Source organism: Nipponia nippon, unplaced genomic scaffold, assembly GCF_047370975.1.
Source record: "Nipponia nippon isolate SJK-2023a ecotype South Korea unplaced genomic scaffold, ASM4737097v1 scaffold_5, whole genome shotgun sequence".
In the NCBI taxonomy this organism is placed as follows: Eukaryota; Metazoa; Chordata; class Aves; order Pelecaniformes; family Threskiornithidae; genus Nipponia; species Nipponia nippon.
In genome coordinates, this window is record NW_028262369.1 from 26,343,254 (window position 1) to 26,361,118 (window position 17,865).

The window sequence follows — 17,865 nt, forward strand, 5'->3', positions numbered from 1 at the left end:
GTACGGGAGGCAGCTGCCCTTGAGTGCCTTGTGCTGCTCCTGCTGTGGCTGCGAGGTGTGAGATGCAGCCAAAATCCTCCGGTTCGCTCTTCTCTCCAGAAGAGGGCAAAAACATCTTGAGCCAAAAAAGCAAATGTCTGGCCATCCTTAGTTTGGTTTTAGGTCTGTGCCATGAAGATGTTTTTGCTCTCCCCATCTCACTGCCGGGTTGATGGAGGCTGGGACTGGCAGAGCGGCCAGTGCTGGTGATGCTTCCCGTGAAGGGAGCATCGTCTCTGCTGCCTGCCAGCGCCTTGCACCACTGTTTGGAGATTATTTTTATTAAAAAAAAAAAAAAAAGTGTTTGGTGAAAGCTAGCCACGGGATGCTGGGGCAAGCTGCACAGCTGCTTGTGCGACCTGAAGCTGCTCAACCGGAGCATGCGGTGGGGACACCAGCTCGCGTTTAACAGCAGAGTAAATACCGCCGATGGGAACCTGGTTTTCATAGTTAATAGAAACCATCACTTGTGTTGGTGAAGCGTGGCAGGTTTGGGCAGCTGGCAAACTGGGGCTCAGCTGATGCCCTGCCACCCTGCAGGGTATCGTCTCGCTGTGACGCTGGGGGCCTTGCAGGATGGGGTGCATCGGTTTGCAGTGCCTTAGCCCACCTTCGAGATGCTCTTGGAGGTGGCTCAGGCTTGTCCAGCAGCGGGGATGAGGAGGAAGAATCCTGTTGCAGCATCCCAAGGGCTGCCGTGTGGACAGCACATCCAGAAAGTTCCCCAGCTTCCCAAGCCTCCCTGTTGGAGCTGTCTTATATTGCCAGGGGTACCCTGGGGCTGGGAGCAGTGGCATGCTGTCGCTGGCAGCGATTTCAGTCCCCCAGCTCTGCGCTGGCTGCTCCGGTTTTTAAACTCAGCCCCCGAAACCCTCTCAGCCTCAGTGGTGCCTCACAGCTCCTCTCGGGTCGAGTCTGCTGCAGGGCGGGGGGCAGGAAACGGCTCGCCGCACCCTGCTCTCAGCAAACCTTCACGCCTAGCAAAGACCTAAACTCTGTATTAAAGAAAGTAAATAAATAAAAGCACCAGTCCGCAGCTCCTCCCAGGGCTGTGGGACGAGCGGAGGTGAGTTGTGTTCCTGGCTCAGCCGGCCTGGGAATGCAAATTTGGGTGACACCAAAATGCTGGCGGGGCAGCTCAGGATGCTCGGGCTGCTCCAGGAGCTGGGGAGCTGCTCGGTGCAGCCGCACCGGTGCCTCTTCCCTGCTGCTCTTAAACGCGATTAATACAGTGGAATAACCTGGTTTCTTCCTAAGGATTAGGTTAAGAAAACAAGACAGTTTTAATAGCCTTTTTACATCCTACATAGATTTTAGCTGAAAAACCTAACTGGTTTGGCAGCGCAGCCAAACGGCACGTCTTTTTCTTTTTTTCCCCTGTTTTTCCCCCATAACCTGATGCCAGCGGTCCTGCACAAGCGGGCTCCTACTGATAATTCAAGTGCCCAGCTCCTGGCTGTGCTGTTTTGTCCGATTTCCATTGCCTCCTGACCTCCATCCTTCTTTATTTGCAAAGCTATACTCGCAGGCAGCGGTAATAAATCAATTAATGACTCTGATGAATCGTTTAATGGCTGACAAAATAACACTACAGTCAACAGCTTGGATCTCTACAGCAGTACCAGAAGACGCTGGTTGACTCAGGGTAGGGAGACGAAACAGAGACTGTTAGCTCAATTAGTGCAATTAGTGTGCGATTTAAAGGCTTAGACGGCATCTGCTGGCGTACCGAGCTGGTGTGTTAACTGAGAGCTTCGGTTTGGAAGCGAAACGCAGCGATCCAGATTGTCGTCGCTCCACTCGCTTCCACCAAAAAAGGGGAAAAATCCAACGTATGTGGGGAAAAAAAAAATGCATATATATGTGTGTGTGTGTGTGTGTGTGTGTATATATGCATGCCCCAGGAACTGCATTTTGTTTCCAGCATGGAGCAAATTTACCATCTAATAAAAGGCAAACAAGCCGACATGCTGGTTGTGCCAGAGCTGTCCTTGCTCATCTCCGGCAGCGGTCCCCAGCATGCTTTGGTGGAAGGAAATTTGGGGTGTCACATGCCAACGGGGACCTTCGTGTGGCTGGACGTGCTTTTGGTTTAGCACCAGCTTGGACACAGTGGCACAGCAGGCTTCGTGCTTCTGCACCATGCTGGCGCTGCCCGTCTCCTGCCTGCCCCTTGGGCATCTCTGCCTTGCCCATTGCCTGCACCAGGGAGGCTTGGAGATGCTTAGATATTTGCCCAGTGAAAGGGGCTTGGCAGGCAAACTCCAGATGAAATCTCCAGAGTCCTTAAAAAGAGTTTCTTAACCAAAATGGTGAAATTAAGCTGGGTGGGGGAAGCTGGGAGGGCAAAAATTCCTGGTTTTCTGGAAATTGGTGCTGGAAAGCCCTTGGGGTTTGGGTGCTCACCCTGAGGGTTTGAGAAATTTATTCCCACTGTCTTTTTTTCCCCTTTTTCTTCCTTTTCTGGCACATCCCCAGGGTTTTGCAGAGCTGCTCCAGCTGCGGCTGCGCTCCCATCGCTTCAGCAGGGCTAAAGGTGCCTCCGTGTTTACCTTAGCGGCGGTGATGGGGAGGGGAATAAAAAAGAAATAAAATGTCACTTCGCAGCCTTGTAAATCATTCATCAAGGGCTGACCAATTTGGCTCCCATCCTACAATATGCTCAGGGCACTTGTGGGTTTTTAATTACTGAGTTCTGCCAAACACCACATGTGTGACGAACTTTAAATCCCCGTTTATGCCACGAAGGCATAGGTGAGGTTTTGGGGTGTTTAGCGCGGAAAAATACTCTGTGGTTTTGTCAAAAAAATGGGCATTTTGCTTCAAGATTTTCTTTGGCTGCTTTGCCCTCCTCCCTCGACTCCCTGTTGCAGAGGGAGGGAGGAGGGCAGTGTACTTTACCCCTGAATCCCCAAATACGTGTCCATCCTCACTCCCCACCGCTTCGGGATCCATTTCGCTTTGGGAGATTCCCCCAGCGAAGGATTATGGTGTGTTGGAAATCTCTTGAAACCATAAAATATCACCTTGGCAGCTTTATTGCAGCGCTCGCCGCCTTGGGAGAGAAGCGTTTTGCGTGATAGAGGGTTTAATAAAGGAAATTCCAAATGGGCTCACTGCAGTTTGGGGCTCGGTCTTATATATTTTTGCATTAAGAACCGTCATCTGCTTTGCAGAGAAACTGCAATATGTTCATGGCCTTGGATTAAGATTTGGTTTTACTTTTATAGCTGACCCACTTGGGGGGATGGAGGGAGGGGGAGAACTGGGTTCACTCCCTCTCCCGTCTATTTTTGCTGCCGTCTGATGTATAAAAAGAGCCTGGAACGGGCAGGCTTATTTTTCCTGCCAGGACTTTTTTTTTATTAACTGTAAAAACACTCAGATCTGGCCTTTGCTGTCGATGTGGGGAAGGCTGCTTGGGATGCCTTGTTCAGGGGAACAGGGGGAGCATGGCATGGGCCGTGCTAGGGGTGCAGGACCCCATAGCCGCAGGCGTACCCTGGTTGTTTCAGGAAGGGGGTCTCTTTTTGGGGTATCGGCTTGCACTGTCATCTCTGGCGCTTGCAGCTCTGAGATGCTGGGGTGGGAAAAGGAACCACTGCACTGGTGTGGTCCTGGCCTTCATCCTACATCCTGCACGCCGGCTCCTGACGGAGGGCGTGATGGAGGGGGCACAAGGGATGGCCTCTGGGAAGGCACAAGGCAGCGGTTAGCGTGATGCTCTCCTGCCTCTGCAAGGCTTTCTGATCCAGAATAACGAGATTCCCAACCAGATATTGGGGTCCCACCTTGGCAAGCCTTAGTCCTTAATAATAATCCTTAATTTTTGGGGTTGCCCAAGGCCTGACACACTGGCTTCCCCCTTCTGCTCACATCTTGTGCTTGTTGCTGCATCAGATGCAGCCGGGGGCCGGGGCTGGCTCGGCTGCTGTTGGGATGCAGGGTTTGGTGGGGTCAGGGTGCTCCAGGCTTTGGGGTAAAACCAAGCCTGAGCAGGCTCACACATACTCCATCTGCCTTTGGGGTTGCCTTGGTGGAAAATTTTCCACCGTTTTTTTTTGTGGTGGATGATTTTCCTTGGCCCTGCCTCGTGGTTTTAGGTGGGTAAGTAAGTCCATCATAAAAATTTGTGGAGGGAGTAGTTCAGTGATTCAAACCCAATTAATATCACTGAGGCTCCCTTGTAACTGCCACAGGAATGGGGGCTCATTTGGTGGTGGGTAAACGAGTGCACTTCAACAGCACAGGTGCTTCTCCTAACCCAGCAGGGACATGTTGCCGGCAGTTGTCTTTAGGGAAAAATCTTTTTCTTACCATTTTCCTTCTGGGTCGGAGCCTCCCATCATGCTGGTGCTTTCCCAGCACTGCCAATTCCACAGTGCAGTAAGAAAGTAAATACAAACAGAGATGCTGAGCAGGAGCGAGCGGGGTGTCCAGGTACCCCGTGTCCACCCCCATTCCTCCTTTTCAGGGCTGGAGCCGCCCAGGTGGCTTGTCCTGGGGACATGTGAGCGGGAGTGACACCCACAGATCGGGTGCGATGAATTTGGAAATTCATAATAAAACCTTGGTGTGCTGGTGAGGTCAGGGAAGCATCTTTTTCGGAGGACAGAACGAAACTGGCGAGTGCACAGGGGGAGGTGGGGTAAGAAAAGCATTTAAAAAGCCTCAAAACAGCTTCTGCCTCAAAGTGATGCATTGGATGAGGCTCCTTGGTGGATTAACGAGACTAAATGCCTGGGTAAATGAATAAATAAGCCCCAGAATTATCCCCAGGTTTTGTGCGGCCATCTTCTCCGTGGGCGAATTGCAGAGGCCGCTACCCCTCTGGCTCTGAGCATCCTCTGCTTGTTCCCCTGTAGGGGAAAGATGCTCGGGGCATGGGGAGCAATTCTCGGGGCTCTGGAGGTAACTCACTAATTGAATGTGGTGTGGCAGGGGAGACGGCTTTTTTAATGTATTTTTTTCTTAACTCCAACTCAAACCCACCATGTTTGTCATGGTTTTGTTCCCCACAGAGCGCAGCTGCCGCCCCGAGTCCCGTGCTTGGAAACATTCCCCCGAACGACGGGATGCCCGGGGGCCCCATCCCACCGGGTTTCTTCCAGGTAGGCTGCCGGTCCTCCCGATGCTCGCCTCCACACCGCGCACGTGTTTGCTTACGCTCTGGGTGTTAGCGCTGTCGTGCCTGTGTTTTTTTTCCAAGGGGATGCTAGGGAAGCAGCATGCCCGTGTAGCTGACCTGTCTAGGAATAACTTGTGTTCTGCTGTCCTTCCACGTTTGCTTTCTATTTTTTTGTGGCCTTAAAGCAAATTTCTTTCTTGCTCGAAGAGGTTACTGGGTATTTACAACCAATGTTTTTTTCCAAAGCTGTTTGGTTTGTATTTGGGTTGGAATTGTATTTGTTCTCCCGTCCTAACAGACGTGCATAATTGAAAACACTCTGGATTTTGATTCCTGAAACTTTTCCCCCCCCCTCTGGTTAACCGCTTGATTTTTTCCAAATGCAATCACTGAAAGCATTAACAAACGCTGGCTGCGGCTGCAAGCAGGAGCCAGCTCCAGCCAAGTCCCTGCATGCAGTGGAGGCACCTTGTAAGCAAATACCTAGCAAAGTCCCCAAAGTCCCCTTGCTCCTTCCTTCTCCCGCGCCGAGCTGTGACTGAGGAGGGGACAACGTATGTTTGGAGTGACGCTGATGGAAAGGATCTCGACAAGCACGCAGAAAAGGAGTTTTCAAAACTTGAACCGTGGGGTTTTTTTTGATTTCTCTGGAATCTCTTTGCACGGCATGAGCCACACTGGTTTGCAGCGGCATAAGCTCTCGGTGCATTAAAATCTTCCTTCCTGAGGAAGAAACACTTGTTCGTGTAACAAATGGGATAAGAGTTGAAAGGAATATTTGTTTTGGCATGCTGGTTTTTTTTTATCTGGGCTTGTGATTTGTATATGGGAGAACTTCTTGGGCAGTAGACAGGGCAGACTCGATAAGGCACTTGTGATTTATTGTGGTGATAACTGAGCCCGATATCGCCGTTTGCGTGTGTATAGGAAGGGGGAAGGAGGGTCCTGTCTTTTTTTTTTAGAGAGATCCCATTTCCTGAACATGCTTCTGACAAAGTAAGAATATCCAATATTGATCGGGAACCCTAAAACAGGCGAATCTTGTAGCAGCGCTTGGCGGCACGGGGTGAAGCCAACAGCAGAGATGCTATCTCGCAGGTCATAGCTGCTGCCAGCAATTCGAGTGCCAAGCTGCTGCTTCCAACAAATGTGTCTCCAAAAGTCCTGATCTCGCCCCGCGGCAAAGCTGACTGTCCTTTGGGGCTCCTGCTTCGTGCAGAGCTGCAAGGGCTGTAAAACTGGCACGAAGCTAGGGCAAGGCTTCAAGAGTATGGGTTGGCTTTCCCTGAGAGGGGAAGGTGAGGAAGAGGAATCACATCTCCCCAGATGTGCTGTGCATGCTCCCGTCTTGACTCTTCCCATTGACAGCCTCCAAGCTGTCCCCCCTGCTTTCCTTTCTGCCCTCTTGTAGCATTTTTGCACTGAGGGTCCGATTCATGAGCAAACAACCCATCCTAGCTCCCTGCCTCTCATGCGGCTGGACCAGGAGCCGCTGGGGAAGGGGGGCTCAAAAGCAGCCCTGCTTTCTTAGGACCTTTGGAGGGGGGTCCTGAAAAGCCAGTAAAAGTAATGGCACCGGTGCAGGTGTTGTGTGCGGGGATGCTGCCCGTCCCCGGAGCTGCCGAAGGGAAGAGAGGATGGGTGCCGATGCATATGGCTCACATGTGACATCTCAAGAGCCTGCCTTTCCTGAAAGCCCTCCAACATCTGGTTTCTCCTCCCAGCCCTGGGGATGGAGGGGAGAAGAAAAATCCCACCTTTTAACACAGTCTGAACATCGCCTGCATGAAAGCCTGTCTGATTTATTGCGGGTGCTGGAGCTCGTTCCAGCTTTGGGAGGTGCTGGAGATCAGCCCTTGCAGAGGTGGGCTCGTGGCTCAGCAGCAAGCCGGTTACAGCTTGGAGGTAATTTCTTATCTCTGTAGGAAATTAAAGTGCTGAACTTAAGAGGGCAAAACCAAAAAGTTCACAGGAGATGCAAAGGACTTCTCCCTGACCCTTGGTATGCCAGCCGTGGGAGTGGGGGAGGTTCCTGGTGGTACCACCCCAGCCAGTGCCTTCCCTGTGCCAGGAGACTGGAGGACGGAGAGGGCTTGGTTTCGGCGTCTCACTCTTCTGCACCATACTGCAGGTACCAGGGACCTCCAGGGATATTCCTGAGGATAGTAGGCATGGGGTTTTGAGAGGTTTTAGAGGGACTGGTCCTGTCCTGGCATGGTGGAGCATCACGCCGGGAGCTGAGAAGGGAGTCACCAGCAAAGCTCAGGTTGCAGAAACCCCATGCTGCTGCCCTGGGGGTTCATGAACGCCTCCAGCCCTGCACATTCAGATGTGTGCCGCTGTTTGGCAAAGGGAAAAAATGATACGGACTATTCCTGGGAGCTAGTGGCCCAAAAACCCACGGGAGCGAGCTTGGCGAAGTGAAATGCTGGGAAGGGGAGAAGAGAGGAGGAGCCCAGGCTGCAGTGCCCATTCGCAGCTGCTGTCTTACAGGGAGAGCCCTTCCCTGTGCTGGGGCTCAGCAGTGACCTTGGGGCTGCAGGCCAAAGGAAACACAGCCTGCAGAATCTCCCAAAACCTTCCCAAAACGATGGGAAAGGAAAGGCCCTGGCCATGCTTGGGTTGCCGGGGCATTGCATGGTGCCAGACGGTGGCACAGTGTTGGGCTGCGCTCTGGACAAAACGTGGCCGGGTTGATTGCCAGCGTGGGTAGATGCTTTTATTTAAATCTCTCTCTTTGTCCCTTTGAGATGAGCAAACAAACCCTTTGCTCATCCTCGTAAAGGTCATCGGAGGCGTTCCTGCTTTTGTTTTGAAAGCTGGATTGATGCCGGGGTGCAGATCCCTCAAAGGAGGGACAGGGGGGTGCCAGGGAAATGTAGAAAGGAAAATCAAAAATTGAAAGCAATTAATACTACACTTTCCTACCACTAAATAAACGGGGGGGGGGGGGGGGGAGGGATCCAGTCAGCAGCCCCCCACTGCGGCTGTGCCTCATCTCCCCAGTGCAGACTCCCCACACCGCCCCATACCCTGCACGCTGATGAAATGGAAAGTTGACCATAAATCAATGTCGGCGGCTGCGTTAGCTATGCATCAGCAGCTCGGCACCGAGATGCACCAAAACAAAGCGCCGGCTGCTCGGTGTTCCCACACTGCCCCCTAATGCAGAGAGACCTCGGGAGCTGGGTAGGACGGGGGGGCTCTGGAGCCCGGGGGGCTCCCCCTGACACCCCCTGCCCTCCCCACCTCTCCTCCCTGCGTCCTGGGGTGCATCTCTTTGGGTAAGGTTGCCCACGGGAATGAGGATGGTAAAGCCAGGGGCAATAGGAAGGGTCCATGTTGTCCTGCTCCCTCCTTGGATTCCACCATTTTCCCCCTGCTCAGCTATCCTGACATCTCAGTGGGATTTGCCACCGCTCCACAGGTGCCACCAGCTATGGTCAGCCAGCTCCAGCAAGGTGGCACAAGAGCTGTAAAACCAAGCTGCCCTTCCCGAAATCCCAGGGCAGAGCTCCATGTCAGCCTTGCACCAGGCAGGGTTTGAAGGAAGGTGGCTTATGAGCTGGAGGAAAGGAAAAGCAAGCATCAGAGAAAGTTTTTTTTCTGGAAGTTTAGTAGGATGCCCGAGGCTTTTGTACCGAGCGTCTGGAGCATATGGTGGGATTTGCAGTCAACTTTCTCTCGGGTGCTCCAGCCAGATGGAGGTGACTGTTCTTGGCTCCAGCTGACATGGGTTTGTTTCCTGAAGAGCTTGTGTTTAACATATTCCTTAAAACCAGGCTTCTGCAGTTGGGAGCCCCAGCTGCAGGCGAGGCAGAGCTCCTGCCCACGGCTGCCTTCCGCCGTCTGCAGAGGAACTTCGCCCGCCTTGCCTTGCCTTGCCTTGCCTTGCCTTGCCTTGCCGTGCCCTGCCTTGCCCTGCCTTGCCTTGCCTTGCCTTGCCCTGCCTTGCCTTGTCTTGCCCTCTCTCGGGAAGGTGCAGTTGAGTCCTCACCCGGCACCATGTGGTGGAAGGTGGCCATGGTCCTCCTCTCCGAGGGCACCTGGAGCATCTCTCCTAAAGGCTCCTTCAGGGATATCTTTTTTTTTCTTTGTTGACAACTTGCAAAACTTCTCTCTCCTTCGGTAGGAATACAGTTTCTAACCAATAAACCCAGGCACATCTTTAATTAATATCCATCTAATATATTTTAGTATTTTCTAATGTCAAAACCGTTAGGCAGGGGCAGGTATTTTTAAACACAAGATGCCTTCCTATTGCTAATTCTAAATTGTCGGTATCTCGTGGCAGTGATGCTTTGCCTTCTCGTACCATCCTGCATTGTTCTGCCACCCCCAGAGGTGCTTGAAAATGTTTTTAAATAGAAAAACTCCCCCATTAGCTGAAAGTATGTAGCCCATAAAACACGATCCATTTGTGGTGAATTACGCTGGAAACATAAATTGACACACGCAGAGCTACGATCGCTCGTGCCATTTTCCATCTTTAATATTTTACAAGAAGTTTGAGGAGTCAAGCTTGTGAAAGACGGAGTGGAAATAACCTGATCGCCTGGAAACTCCCCTTGGAAAGCAGCGGTAGCAGCAAACTTCAGTCTTCTGACCAGCCAGGTTGGGCTTTTAAAGTCCCCATAATGTAGAGGGAGGGGGGAAATGAAGCAGAGAGGAGGTTGGGGCAGCAAGAGCTGTTGGAAACAGTTTCCTCTAACACCATTTTAGCTGTTTGGGGTTGGTTGTTGGGGTTTTTTTGAGGCAGCTACAGGAAGGTGAAGAGTAACCGCCCCGTGCAAGGCATCCAGTTTGGAAAAAAAAAAGAAAAAAAAAAAAAAGAAAAAAATGAGAAATCGAGAGATGATGGGGTTTCTTTGGCTGGGGAGAGTGCTGGTCATGAGATGAAAGTGAATTAACTGCAGAGCAGGCCCTGCTCACCCGGCACGGTGTGTCGGATGGAGCTCTGCTGAGGGTGTGCAGCACTCGGGCATCTGGGATCTGGAGGGAGGTGGTGCGGAGGAAGCAGGACCGTGTGTGCATTCAGCCTTCTCTTGTAACAGCACTAGTTAATAACTGCTAAATACACATTTTTTAAGAAAAAAGGGTTGTTCTGTTGGTTGGAGCCCACATGTCATCTCTGCAAAACACTTGTCTCAACCGCCGTGATCCATCGGGATCATCTGCCGCTTCCTCTGCAGTGAGGGAAACCCGTGCGAAAAAGCAACCGATCCAGCAGGCGTTCCCGGCTGAATGCAGGTCCCGGCCCTGAAACATCTGCAAATATTTATGGAGATAACAATATCCAGAGGGTCTGCGTTTCTGACAGAGCAGCGCGGCCGTGCCGCAGGGGCGCGGGAGGGGGCTGCGGCGGTTGCAGCCCAGAGCGAGCATTTCGGATGCTGCTGCTCCTTGCTGTTGTGAAAAAGAAGAAAAGAATGAAGAAGAAAAGAAAAAAGCCCTTTTCGTCTCCTCTCTGCCTGCTGAGACGTTTGCACGAGCTGGGCGTCTGCAGTCATGTTATCCAGAAGTCTCTGCTGGGAGCAGTTCCACATGGGATAATGCGATGGCGAGGATGATGCTTGCTGGCCGGCAAAGCACGGCACCAAGCCTGGAGCATCCCGAGGTGCAGCCTTGGGGCAGCGGGGCACGACCACGCTCTGGAGGATGCATTTCAGCAGCACAAACAACTGATGCTCTCCAGATCCAATTGCTGCAGGGGATTTTTCTCCAGTGAAAATGCTGCCATGTCTTTTATAGATGCTTTTTGTACAATAACCAAACGCTGCTTGCTCCGAAGGCTTTAAATGCAGCCCCAAAGCCTCACCTCTGGGCCCAGCCGGGGTGCATGTAGGTGGCCATGTCCCCCATGCATTCGATACCTGTTAACTCCACACCTTCACACGCCAAGGGATACAAGAGGCAGGACGTCAGGGGTTTAGTAACTTCAGGATGGGATCTGCATGCCTGTCCAGTCAGTACCTGGATAACAACAACCTTTTCCTTGTGGCCCAGCAAGGCAGGCGTTGTGGAGGACCTGTTGACTCTTCCGTTGATGGGACTTGAAGGTTGGCCTCTGCAAGTCCTGGTTTGTCCTTTCCACTTGGTTTCATTGCTCGTTCACCTTTGCCAATCTTCCCTACCCCAAATCCTGCAGCTGTGATGTGTAGGAAGGGCTTTGGTGGTGGCCAGACCTCATTGAGGGGTGCTGTCCTTCATGACCTTGGTGGTGGGAGGTCGCTGCCTCCCCCAGTGTGGTTTGCATTCACACAGACAGAGTTAGCCACCCCAGAAGCAAAAATAAGTCAAGTTTCATGCATGGAGATGACTTCCGCTAAAGGTGGTTGATGCTACAGTTGGACCACAGAGGTTTGTCTTCTTCTTGGTGGGACATGGATGGAGAATGCAGTTGTGTGGGCACCGGGAGGGTTGTCCTGAGGTGCTGTGACCTCTTCCAGCCAAGGTTTGCGAGGCAGGAGGGGCAGGGGCTGGTTGCCTTTGGCTCCTGGAGAATAAATGGTGGTGTAAATGGTGGGACTTCATTTCCCTGGGTGCAGCAACTGGAGCGGGGAGGCTGGCAGGAGGCTGTTGGTTTAAATCTGCTTGGCTCCATCTCGCCGCTGAACCGTTCAAATAAAAAAAAAAAAAAGAGGGGAAAAAAAACCCACCCTCTTACTTTATTTACATTGCACTCAAGTTTCCACTGTACAAAAGATTTGCAGGTGCAAATATGTCCTGCCTTCATTAACTTCCCCTCCCTTTTTAATTTATGTGATTTCAATTTTCCTTCCCTGTACTGTTAATTAGGGGACCCTCTAATCAGTACCATTATCACAGTGGTATTCATGTTTAGGAAAGCTGCTAAACAAATGCTTGCAAAATTGCTAAATGGCTAATTAATGTCTGTTAATTAAGAAAATTGCTCATGGTAACAAACCATGCCATTGCTGGCAGCAGCTAGAAGGCGAACACTTGTTGAAATTAGTAACGAGGCAGGTAGAGAACATCTGCTCCGGCGCCAGTCCTGGAGCCTGCCGTCGCTTCCCATCACCTACTGACAAAGCTCGTTTGCTTTCGCTACCAATTACACCTCCTTTGACTCAAAAAATACTTTTTTTTTTTCCTTGCGTTAACACACACCGGTATATTCTTGCACTGAGCTCGTGGTTTTTCCAAGCAAATTTTCATTTTGTGCTTTTAAGGGAAATTTTAAAGAAAAAAAGTGGGCGTTCAAGCCCAAAATGTCAGCGGCTGCTGCATTGCAGCCTTAAACCTGCACCGACTAATCTCTCCTTTTTTCCCCTAGACATCCTTTCTTTGCTCGCAAGCCACTTTACTCGCATCCTTAGGGAATCCACCTCGAGGAAGGATGTTGCATCCGTACAGTCTGGCGATGCAGCCCCGGTTGTGCCAGCCAAACGCTGCCCAGGCGCGAGCTGGGACGTGCTCCTCGTCCTCTGCGCTCGCTCCAGCACCTCCAGTGAACCACGGTCAAAAAAAAAAAACCCCGGAGGTGTTTCCAACCTTTGGGATAAGAGAGGAAAAATGATATTTTTTTTTTTGGTTTGGGGGTGTTTTTTTATTTCCCCCAACCTCTCTGGTCCTCTCCTGCATATTTTTTCTTCCTCGTTGCACGCCCTTGCGAAGTGTTTCCCTGTGTGTTTATCATTGCAGACTTGGTTGAACTACCGGACCGTTTACTGTCAATGTGGCTGCTGTATTTTGACAGATGTTCTGATTTTTAATTTTTTTTTTTTTGCATATATCATTATTCATTGTTCAGCTACAAATGAGTAGAAACTCAAATTAAAAAGAGGAAAAAAAGAAAAAAAAAATTAAAAATGGGAGAACTGACTCCCTGACAAAACAGGTCCACCCGTCAATCCTTTTTTTAGCTCTTTCTGCGCTTTCATGTGCTAATCTATAACCTCCTTCTACTGTCTGACCTCACAGGGACCGCCTGGGTCACAGCCCTCGCCACACGCACAGCCTCCACCCCACAATCCTAACAGCATGATGGGACCCCACAGTCAGGTAAAGACACTAGCGATGGGTAGGGCTGTGAACCGGGACGTGCGCTCGATTTGCCTTTTTTTTTTCCCCTCTATAAGCATGCTGGGCCAGCGGGTACCCGCTCCCCCGGGGAGCATCCCCCCAGGCACCCCAGCTCCGAAGTGAAATACTGTTTTTTTCCCATTTTTTTTTTCTTTTTCTTTTTTTGGATGTGCAGTTGTCAATAGACTGAGAAGTCAATTGTGGGTATCAGACCATTTTACCTTCCCAAGGTAGCCTGAGAAATTTAACTTGATGTGGGTTTTTAAGCTTCTGTTAGTAGCAGCAGTTGTAAAAAAAGTAACTAAGTCTTTCTTCTTTTTTTTCAGTACTTAGCATTGGGGGTTTTTTTTGTGTGTGCGTGTCTGTATGTGCTTATTTGCCACTTTTTTTTTTAATATATATATATTTAAACTTGAACAGTATCTAACACTCAGGGTTTCCCATGCACTAATTTTAACAGCCTCACCTAGTATTGCCGATGTCAAACGCTCTCAAACAATAAATCTACAGACAAAATGTTTAAAAAATGGACTCCGGACACCTTTTTTTTATTTTTCTTTTGAAACTTAACTTTTTTAAAAAGGATGTCTCCAGAAAAAAAAAAAAAAAAACACAAAAAAAAAACCAAACCAAAACCAGTGTGTACAGTCTAACCAGCGTGCGTGGGGAGTGTGCTGCCTCCCTGCAGCTTGGCCCTGACCTCCCTTTTGTGTCCCCGCAGCCGTTCATGTCGCCGCGCTACGCCGGAGGTCCCCGGCCCCCCATCAGGATGGGCAACCAGGTACTGCGCTCCCGGGCTCCGTGCCGGCGGGTTTCCTGGGGATGGCTTTTATTTGGGGAGGGGGACAAAGGCCAGGTGTCCTGCAAACGCTCCTTGGGTTTGGATGGGAGGCATCACCTCCCTCAGGCATCCTCTGTTTTCTTGATGCTGGAGCATCAAGTGTCACATAACCATTTTATTTTAATTTTTTTGGAGGTTTGGGTGTATCCAGGGTGTGAACAGTGGTGGGGCATGTGCCACTTTTTATTTGTGGTGTTTTCAGCATAGCCGTGCTGTGCCGCAGGCTCGCTGCCCGGCTGGATTTTCCCTGCAATCGCAGAAAATTAAAGTGATGGAGATAATCCTGCTGCTAGGTTGACCGAGCGCTTAGATCAGCGGCGGGGTCAAGCGGGGCAGGTCACTGCTGAATTTTTTGGGTAGGGTTTATCCTCTTATCCCAGCTTAAACAAGGGCAGTTTGTTTCTGGCCTTAGGGACGGAGGCTTCCACCCCACGCGTTGCCTGAACGCGTGGCCTTTGGTTGAGGAATTAATCTCGTTCCCAACAATGCCGTGCAGATCCATAGGGTAATGACTGAACCACAGGTCACTTGTCATTAAAGGGAAATTAAAGGAAACCTGTAATTCCTTTGAGTAGCAAAGGTGACTTGTGCACAAATTGTCTTGGGAGCTTGTTTTTTGGCTAATAACATTATATTTATATAGCTCTTATTAGCAGAAAGAGCAGAATAGTCAGGAAATAGGATGTAGCAGCTTGCTTTGTGTTCGTGCTTGCTGGATTTGAGACTTGAAGCACTGGAACTTGCAAAACGATGGTGAAACAGCTGAGATGTAGCTGAGAAAAACTCAAGGGGGGGCTGATGTGGGACCCCCAAGCCCAGCTGGGCTGGAAGAGCCTCCCACCCAGGGCACTGGTGGCTGGTTTAGCAAGGTATTAATCAATGGCACCTTCTCATGGGGCAGTTTTAACGGGCCCTCATCCTGCTGTGGTCCCCAGGCTGGTCGTGAGCACCGCTGGAGGTGAGCATGATGAGCTGGGGCAGGCAGGAGAGGCAGGGGACCCGTTTGGGGTGGCTGCTCTTGCAGCGGGGTCAAGCATCCAGGAGTGGGTAAAGTTAATTAGAAAGATGTCATTTTTTTCCTCCAAACACCACATATAAAACACAGGTTTGTACCTACCCAGAGCTTGGCAAGCTTATGGTCACATCCAGAGGGACAAGAGGAATAAATAGGCAGGCAGGAAGGTCAGGCAACAGAAGTGTAAATATCCATCACTACAACGCCCCCGGTTTATCTTCCTCCTGCTGCCAGCTTCCAAGTTGCAAAAAAATTGGAACTGGGCAGATTCTGCCTCGGCATGGCTGTGCACACCCGGTGCCTACACTGTGCTCCAGCAGTGGGATCTGTCTGTGTCGGTATTCAAATAAAAGGCAGTGCTGTAGCAAAACTGTTTACAGTTTGCTTCCCTCAGGCAGATGGTATCTACATTTTTCTCCCCCTTTATCTGTTCGGAGCAGCCTTTGAACTTTAAATAGCCGCGTTGCCCAAGCAGAGCTGGGTTTGGGGAGGGGGAGCATCCGCCTTCCCCTCCTGCCTGTGTGGGGACAGGTCTGAATGCTGGTCTGCTGCAAACGGAGCATCTCCCCATTGGCAGCCAATGAAGCCCTGCAACCTGCGTGGTTTGGCCCTGGCGCTGTGTCAGTACTGGGGAGCCACGCTGCCCATCTCCTTCCCCTGCCGGCTTTGATGCCTCTGCCTCATGCAGCCCGGGCGTTCCCCCACTCCCCTAAAATACGGCAGCCTGACAGCGCGCAGGCTGCTGGGAGAGGAGGAAACACTGGTGCCTTGTTTGGTTTTTAGACAGTGTTTGCGAAATGAAAGGGGAGGCAAACACCCAGACGCTGTAAGAAGATGCCCAGGATGTGGCATGCAACGGGATGCAGGATGCTTGGGCAGCCGCAGGTTGTGCTGTGGCAGGAGGGGCGGTGCATCCCAGGGAGCACCCCGAGGAGCCCCCTGAAAGCCTAAAGCCTCAACCCAAATCTATCTCTGTCGGCTGCATTTTAGCAATTATTATTTTTTTTAATCTTCCTTCCCTTTTTTTCACAGCCCCCGGGTGCCGTTCCCGGTACACAGCCGTTGCTGCCCAATTCAATGGATCCCACGCGACAGCAAGGTAAACCCAGCAGAGGAGGGTTGAATGTTAATGTTTCTCATTAGCTGTTAATTTGGGACCTGAAGTGGCTGCTGTCCATGTAACACCCCTGCTTTCCTCCCAACAGGGCACCCTAACATGGGCGGCCCCATGCAAAGGATGAATCCTCCGCGAGGGATGGGCCCCATGGGTCCCGGTCCGCAGGTAAGCCCAGTGCCAAAAAGCATCTTACAGCTCGGCAAACGCCGCGCACCATCGAAACAACCTCCTGGGACTCAAAGGACTGGGAGTTCCCCCCCACACACCCTGTCCCCCCATTAGTGTTAATGCGTTTTACATTAGTCTTGCATCTGGAAATCCCTCCTTTTAACATGAGTGAGATCTTCAGAGCTCATTAAGGGTATTGCAACCTCCCTCCTGCCCTTCCGTCAAAGGGGATGGCACTTAGTGCCACGTCGGAGCAGCCTTTGAGTGCATTACACTGCCTGCCTGGGAAATAGTTACGACCCTAACAGCAGGAAAGGGAAAGGAGGCTTGCATTGAAAATAAATAAATAAAAATAAATGGCAAAGATCCCTTTAGCAGGGGAATAAGGCTTTCCTCTGCGAGGTTCCCCTCCGGCTGCCCTTCCTGCTGCCTGCTTGAGCTTCTATTTCAGGAAAGGGGAGTAAACTCTTGAAATTAAGCAGATCTGGGTTAATATATGCTGTCTTTCCGTTAATTCACTTTACGGAGTGGCTTGTTGTTGACTCACTCCTGTTTGTTCCTTCTACGAGACTTCAAAACCAGATTACCATATTTTGGTTGGAGGTTTATCCTCTCTGCATCGTCGCCTACGTCGAGTTTGTAGCGCGAGGATCAGAGTCTGTCAAGAGATGAGCGGGTGCGCTGGAGTTTTGTTTTGTTTTTCCCCTGGAGACTGTTGAGATAAGCAAATATTGTGTAAAGAGGGAGTTGTGTCATCTCTTTTTAACACCAGCCTGAGGATGTTGCTCAGGGATGCCCGGCCGTCTCCACAGGCACCCAGAGCCATGCTATGGCAGGGGATAAAAAGCCTGCATGAGCATCGTTTCACGGACAGGCCCTCCAATAGCAAAGCCAGGGATGCTTTGAGTGCTGCTGCTCTGCTTAAAATCCTCCTTTCCTGGAGGACTGCACCCACAAAAAATGACATTTGTTAGCACGGCCTGCGCCAAGGAGAGCGGTGGCGGTTTGCCTGGGGGAGGCTGCTCGCTTCCCACTTGCAAAGCTCACCGCGAAACTTGGAAGCCGCAAGCGCGCGTTCAGTGCCGCGTGGGATGGCGGCGGCTCTGGGAGCCGGCAGGAGTTGTGAAATGTTCAGAGCTTTATTTTTGACTGTGCCGTTCCCTGTGTACGTACATTAGGGAGAGGCTTTTTAAAAAGCAGCCTTCCCCCAGGGAAGTGCTGGGCTTCCCAATCTGGCACCCACGGGGCGCTGCCTCCCCACAGCCATCCAGGAACGAGCGCAGGCAACCACCAAAAATATCGAACCAAGCCCAGCAGCCCTTCACGCCTTGTGTGCCCAGGACTTTTTTTTTGTTTAAGCTTTGCATCAGGACTTTCCCAAATACTCCTTAAATTACTCCAAAGGGCTGCGGAGCATCCAGCCAGGACATCCCGGCGTCCTGACAACAGCTACTTATTACGCACCGATGATGAATCATCCCTTGCAGCCGATCACCGCTGCCTTTTTCCCT

At 51.1% G+C, this 17,865-nt stretch overlaps 1 protein-coding gene across 5 annotated transcripts in view; it reads left to right on the forward strand.

Annotated features, from left to right (window-relative positions):
• The window catches only part of SSBP3 (single stranded DNA binding protein 3), a 54,230-nt gene that overhangs the window by 31,280 nt on the left and 5,085 nt on the right, over positions 1 to 17,865 (forward strand). For 3 of the 5 annotated variants that reach the window (XM_087730306.1, XM_087730302.1, XM_087730305.1), the window contains 5 exons: positions 5,061 to 5,150; positions 13,112 to 13,192; positions 13,935 to 13,994; positions 16,102 to 16,168; positions 16,275 to 16,351. In XM_087730306.1, coding sequence (XP_087586432.1) covers positions 5,061 to 5,150; positions 13,112 to 13,192; positions 13,935 to 13,994; positions 16,102 to 16,168; positions 16,275 to 16,351 — 375 coding nt within the window. The remainder of the gene's footprint in view (positions 1 to 5,060; positions 5,151 to 13,111; positions 13,193 to 13,934; positions 13,995 to 16,101; positions 16,169 to 16,274; positions 16,352 to 17,865) is intronic. The other 2 variants (XM_087730303.1, XM_087730304.1) reach the window with 2 other exon arrangements.